This window comes from Austrofundulus limnaeus, unplaced genomic scaffold (genome assembly GCF_001266775.1).
Source record: "Austrofundulus limnaeus strain Quisiro unplaced genomic scaffold, Austrofundulus_limnaeus-1.0 Scaffold3, whole genome shotgun sequence".
Classification (NCBI taxonomy): Eukaryota; Metazoa; Chordata; class Actinopteri; order Cyprinodontiformes; family Rivulidae; genus Austrofundulus; species Austrofundulus limnaeus.
Window position 1 is genome coordinate 5,589,208 of NW_013952405.1, and position 6,762 is coordinate 5,595,969.

Here is a 6,762-nt window from a genome sequence, read left to right on the forward strand (position 1 = left end):
AGCACACACGCAGCTGAACAAACGTTAAATTCTGATCATAAATCAGGTCCATCTCTTACCTGTGCTCCACATTGGCTGCACCTCCTGCTCTCACACAGAAACCTCTTTAAATCCTTCCAACATGAAAGTAATCAGACCTCTTCAGGTGAAAATCAAACTCTTAAATTCTTCTTCATTTAATAGATTGCAAAAGTGGCACACTGAAGCAGCAGTTACCATGTAAAAAAAACATGTGGAGATTAAAAAACGACATGACCATTGCTTCTGCCACCTCCCATCCAGCTCCCTGCATCATACCTCCTCCCTCCCTCGCTCCCTCCCTCTCGGTGTCAGCCCTGTGTGAAAACAAACCTAGAGCAGGAGATTCCAGCAGCTTATCTCAGGCCCTAATAACGCAATCATGTCAGAGGAAGAAAAGAATACTTCTTACTGTAACAGGGAGGCTGCAGATGAGAAAGAGAAGTTTAAGCTTTATTTTACTGTAAACACAAAGTACTCAACTAATCGTTAAAGTGCAAAAGTAATCAAGATATTTTTTAACAATTATGCGCCTACTTTCCTGAGTTTCTCAGAGCATGTATGCTTCAAAGAAAAAAAATCACACCAAAATCCAAAATTAACACTCCTATTCTTCCAAAAATAGGAAGCCACACACACTTGGAGAAACTAATAGTGTGGCCTCCGAATATGGCCAACCTGACTCCAGACCTGCTGTTCAATTAGCCCTTACACAGCATCACCTCTCAGAGCCTTGGCAGCTATACTGTAGACACTCGGTGTAACAAGCAGACGCTCTCAGCCTTGTAAAGCTGGGAGCGTGTTCCTCTCCAGGCTGTCTGCAGGAAGATAAGGTTAGAAGGGGGGAAAAGGACGGCAGCGTACAGCTGTAAGCACATTTCAGCACTCAGGGGCCTGAGGGATAATGTTTCAGAGACACACTGCAGACCCGGAGTGGCTCTGTTTCACACTGTAATAAACAAGATGGTAAAGGTTACACTAAAAAAAACTAAAATTAACTTTTTGTTTGTCGTATTGCTAGAAAACTGTCATTAAGTTTTAAAGCTGTGTAATCATGTGTTACAGTTGTGAAAAGGAAGTTTAATCATCAACTTTGAATCGTTTAAATGCAGTTTTGATTTAYCAAACTCAACTGTTACTGCTGTAGATTGCAGTATCAGATACGTTACATCAGGGGTTCTCAAACCTTTTGGGTCTGGGTACCCCTTACAATGGTGAAAAACATTCCAGGGACCCCCTCATAAACCCCATGCTCTTTTAAAAGATAATTTGTTGTCATTTCAACCCCTAAATGCCATGGGAATATGTATTTTTATTTAATTTATTATGTTTGTTTTATTAGTTCATCATTCTTTATGCATTTTTAAAAATAAAAACCAAACAAACAATTTAGTGAAATGTTTTGAGGACCCCCCAAGAAACCTCTCACGGACCCCTGGGGGTCCTGGGACCCCAGTTTGAGAACCTCTKCATTACATTATCACAGATATGTCTCCGTTTGACTTGAAAGGTTTCACAACTAGGGGGAGCCACAATAACCTTAAACATATGTGTTATCTCACACGTTACTGGCAGACCTCACACTCTCTGCTGGTGTTTGGAGTGATCGAGTTTTACCCAGTATTTTTGAACTGACAACGCTGTAGCCAGTTTTGTGTCTATTAATGTCATTAAGCTGTGACTGCCATCTTGAATGTGATTGACTCCAAAAGTTAATCTGTTGTAAATGTTTGTCCGGCGATTACTTTCTGAGAGCTTCATTAAAATCTGCCTCGAGGATATTTTACTAACAGAGTTGACTCCAATATTAAATGTCAATGTTTTAAGCAAAGCTTTTGTGCAATAGGTAGCACTTAGAGTATGTGATGGAAATGATTCTCAGCTAATACCACACTAAAATGTAAACTATCTGTAAAATTTACAGAGTTAGTGCTATTTTGTGTTTTTAAGGAGTGGCAACCATTGACTGCTAACATCTACTGAGTTAGTCATTTTTGTGTTTGCTAAATTTAATCTGACAGTAAAAACGGAAGTGAAATTGGCGTTATTTTAAAGGAAATGTTGAATTTACAAGTTAAGGCGTGGCTGCAATATGCAGGATTGCAGGAGTGCACAAAAAAACAAAACCAGAGTCCTTGGTGGTGCAGTCTGGGTATGTTGTCATCTGAGCTTTTCATTCCCTGAGCTCCAGCAGTGTTTAATCAGCCCAAAGTGAAAACATCTGTTTAGGTGTGCAGGGCAACTCAAGCTGTCAGCATATATCAACCAAAACACTGACACTGGGACTCGCCACATGTTGAATTGAACCCGTTTCTGCTCAGAAATATGGCAAGCATAGATATGCTGAACAGCAGGTTTTTGACATATGACAAAATGTACCACCATGACTTGCGGGAACAGAGCTTTGAAGACTGGCCATTTAAGGATGAGTGTAACTGCACACCTGCACAGGTAGGTGGGGAAATGAAGGATGACTGTACCGCAGAGACTTTGCTATATTGGTGCAAAGTCTTGATAACTTCAGAACATTGTGTGGCATAATGTTTTTGATAATTACTGTAAATTGAGTTGCATCAGAAAACTACACACACTGAGGACTACATGCCAGGGTGGCAAGTGACAACTGGGGACCTTGGATTTTGTATATACATTTAGATTTAGTTAAATATTGTTCTCTGATTCTGTACTATATAAAGCTTCAAATCTGTATGTTTAAACATGGCTGGGCTATGGCTCTTTGTAAAATTAACATTATCATTAGTGGTTGGCTTTATTTCAGATTAGCATGGGTGTTCCACATGTGATCACTCTTAGCTACTCCACAATTAATTTAATCTCAACAAGTCTGAATCATAGGCTAAAAATTAGATGGTGATCATCTTGAATTTTTGATAAGCATTTAGAATTTGGTAAATTGTTTTCAACCATCTCTTCACTAATTTTAAGCTTTGTCAAAAAATGGCTGAATAATAGGTTGTGAMTGGCATTAAGATTTGTTTTTAGATCATTCTATAATCAGATGAAATTTCAGCTGAATTAAACTTATTTGGAACAAGCTGTGGTGGCTATATTGAATTTTCAAATCCATGGTGCTTTACTTTATTTGTATGTGCCCCAATAAACAGACAAAAAAACCTTGGCCACACCCCTCTGAGGACATGCACCCCTTGCAAAATAGTCTAACTCCACCCMTGCTTCATGCTCAGACTGATGTCATGCCCAATAAACAATAGATTTGGATATATCACTTTTTGAAAATTGACTAAACTTTTCCTTTACAAAAAACAATCAGAATAACGTAAAATGTAATCTTAATCTTTTACAGTATAACCATTCCTAGATATTGATTACTTCTGTTTTACAGTAAAACAGCTGCAGACATTTCCCCTCYATAATGAACGAGCTGCTGACACTTGTCATGTTACCAGCTCGTAACCACACTAAAAGCCAGAGGAGGGTCTCCCTTTCATCCCGACTGGTGGAACTAATCCTGTTGCATTTTGTTTCTGATGATCATTAAGAAAAAGGATTCCAAGAGGCTCCTGTTGCTGTCTGTCTTTGCAGATGGCCAAGGCCGGGTTCGTCCACTGTCCCACTGAGAACGAACCYGACGTTGCCTGTTGTTTCTTCTGTCTGATTGAGCTGGAGGGCTGGGAGCCAGATGATGATCCCTGGTAAGAAAAAAAATGAACCTGTAGACAATATGAATGACATTCTCTGAAGTTTTCCTTGGATGCGCATCTACTGATAATCTTTTTAAAGTCAACTTATTTGAAATGGCCGCTTGCCAACATTGACCCAAAATTGTCACATTTCAAGTCAAGTTTTCAGACATGGGGCTAAAATTTCACATTAACTGAGTCATTCCAACATGTATCCCAAGAGCTAGTAAATGACATTTTCAAAATCTGGCAAATAGACTAATTTCTYTTAGTTTAAAACTTTGRCATGAAAAKTGGTGGTCGACATGCAATGAATGGCAGGCCTTTAATTATCTGAGACTAATTTAATCGTTTTGTTTGCCACATTCCTTCCATGCTGTACTGCCTGACCAGGTCTGAGCATGCAAAACGCTCCCCGAAGTGTGGCTTTTTGTCACTGAAGAAAGATTTCACCGAGCTCACCGTGAGTGAATTCTTTCTCCTGGAAAAAGAGAGACTAAAGATCTTCATGGTTGGTTTCTAGTCTGCCTAAGAGCTGTAAGGAGAAGGGTTGTGTGTGTTTTTATTTTTCTTAAACTCAAAGCTGTGATTCTCTCTGTTCTTTTTGCAGAGGAAGGTTTGTCATAAGGAGCTGGCATATTTGCGTGAGCTTGTGGACAAAACCCTTGAAGGACTAAAGTCGCAGTTAGATTTGCTGTGATTCGTTGCAATAAATTATTTTTTTAAATTCAAAGGTGTGATTTAAAGATTATAATAAAGAGATGTTCTTCTACAGAGCAATAAAGTTTTGAGGAAAATGTACATTTTTTTGTAGTGCTATTTCTGACCACAAGATGGTGCTTTAGAGCTGAAGTTGCAGCCTTCTCATGTCCCACATTATGTCACTGCTTCAGTCTTTAACTCCAAACCTTCACAAATGTCCTCTGATCTGAAAGCACACATTAAGCAGGATTACAATGTGAGCTATATTCCCTCTTTTCAGATGAGAATACTTACCATTTTCCTGAACGTGCCACCATCTCYGGCACATCTTTTCAAAACTTGACCCTGGACAGATGGCCTGGAGCCCCTCCTTTTCAATACCAACTGTTGCCCCAGTAACATCTGTTACATATAGAGGGACAGTGTGCTGAGAGGGCTTGCCAGGAGACTTGTCTAACCCCTAGAGGATGGCTTGGGTGCAAGAATCACTGCATGGTTCAGATTGCACTGAATACTGCAAGGAAAGATGGTCCGTGCAACAAATCTCCTAAAGCGTCCTGCAGTATTTTCATGAACAAGAGTTTAGAAGAGAATTCACCAACATTGAGCTTTGTTTTGTAGCAGAAACAAGTTCTGCTTCTGATGGGAGGGCTGAATGGATGCTGGATTAAAAGATGCTATCTCTTCTCCAACCTTCCRCTGTTGTGGATTAATGTCTAATGTAACACTCTGGCCACTGAGCCCAGATCAGCTGCTTATTTTCTTTATATCCACTCACGGCAGAGCAAATTAAAGAATATTTTTAGACAAAAACACTCGAGTGATGTAACATTTCCAATGAAACGGTTGTGCACAAGGACTGGATTTTGTTCTGTGGGGTTAGGGACCCACTGTGGGTCATGTGACCCACAAACGAAAACCAAATGCAAACCAAAATTACTTAAGCCAAAATTATATTTACTGCAACTGTTTCAAATACAATAATCTGAAATTATAAAAAATAGACTGATCTTTAAATGGGTAATTTTCAAAGTTTGTGCATTTAAAACGTATTTAATTTGTGAATTAGAAGTTGAAAAGTTTAAGAAGTGCTTTAAAATTTTAAATCTTATAAAATACCCAGCAGTTTTTGGTAAAAMCTTTTAAATGATCCATGACTGTTGGGTTAAACAGTTCTTGTGAAACATGTTTACATCAATATGTAAGTCTAATCAGGATTTATTTCCCGTATTTGGTGTCAATCCACTTAACCATATGTGCTCTAAAAAGTGAACAAAGAGAATAAACCAGCACAGATGTGAAAAATGAGCTCATTTGTTTGAATCGTGGGAATTTTTAAAGAACTCGTCAAATCCGGCTCATTTTCTAAAGAAGACAAACCAAACAGGAAAATGCAGTTTTATTCATGAAGCCCATTTGGTCGTTCTCAGATCTAAAATGTTGCAAAGAAGCGTTTCAAGTTCAGTTTCCTGATTAATAATTCCCAGCCTTGCAAACTGTAAACAACAAAATGTAGCAGATGGATGGACAGATGTTACTAACAGAAACTTTACAACATGAGCTCTCCATCAGACCCCATCTGTTGCTCCTACAAGCAGAACCTCCCTCTACCCTCCTCCGGCGTTTGTCCTCCTCTCTTCATCAGCATCAGACGCCCTCTCTACCCTGATCTGCGTACTCTAACCTAAATAAAATGCATTATAGTTTGACGACCTGTGATTTTTCACAAACAAAATCCAAAATGTTTGTACTTAAATGCAAATCATTCCTTAAGGAACTTGGGTGGAAATTTGATGCGTATAGAGGAAGGTGTATAGGCCATACCCACTCATGGATACTGACCAATTTCCAGGAAACAAAATACTTTTGAGATATACTGTTCCTTTTCTGAATTATGAGGCCCTCCTTTATTTAAATTTTTTCTATCCCTCCACCTCTGTGTCTGCTGTTGGATGAATTTGGTGCTTGCTCTCAGACATCACATCCCTCCTACCTTGGCCCTTTTTTTTTTGTACCTTCTTCCAAAAAGACCTCCATCTGTCCCTTCGCTCAGCCCATTGTGGTGTCCCTATAAGCCCAGAAACTTCCACAATGCAGGGGGCGTGCAGAGGGGGGGCATGGTAAACACGAGAGCATCCAGATCCCATTAGAAGCTCTTTAACTCCTACACCCTAATACTCAGAAAGAACCCTGGGAGGGGAAGGTCCACCCCTTCTACTCATGCACACCATTGTCACCTTTCACACCCATTTCCAGAGGTAATGAACCTGCTCTCCTTCCTCCTCCAGAGCACAACGCAAATGRTTTTTAAGGCTCAATTACAACAAACTGTTGTGTTTTAAATTGTCATTTTTTAATGTGACTCTTTGGTTTTTGTGTG

General features: G+C 39.5%; 2 protein-coding genes across 3 annotated transcripts in view; one reads left to right on the forward strand and one right to left on the reverse strand.

Moving 5' to 3' along the window:
- znf385a (zinc finger protein 385A) overlaps positions 1 to 258 on the reverse strand; it is a 75,288-nt gene extending 75,030 nt beyond the window's left edge. Inside the window, exon 1 of the mRNA XM_014019053.1 lies at positions 60 to 258. Within this exon, the coding sequence (XP_013874507.1) occupies positions 60 to 72 (13 nt within the window). The 5' untranslated portion in view covers positions 73 to 258. The remainder of the gene's footprint in view (positions 1 to 59) is intronic.
- Positions 259 to 2,229: 1,971 nt separating this feature from the next.
- On the forward strand, positions 2,230 to 4,481 carry birc5b (baculoviral IAP repeat containing 5b). 2 transcript variants are annotated; one of them, XM_014015736.1, is made up of 4 exons: positions 2,230 to 2,469; positions 3,583 to 3,692; positions 4,074 to 4,191; positions 4,291 to 4,481. In XM_014015736.1, exons 1-4 carry the CDS (start codon positions 2,344 to 2,346, stop codon positions 4,378 to 4,380), a joined length of 444 nt encoding a protein of 147 aa, XP_013871190.1. In that variant the 5' UTR covers positions 2,230 to 2,343; the 3' UTR covers positions 4,381 to 4,481. The 2 variants fall into 2 exon arrangements, with proteins under 2 accessions (XP_013871190.1, XP_013871198.1); XM_014015744.1 differs by having other exon boundaries at positions 4,074 to 4,143.
- The last annotated feature ends 2,281 nt before the right edge of the window (positions 4,482 to 6,762 follow it).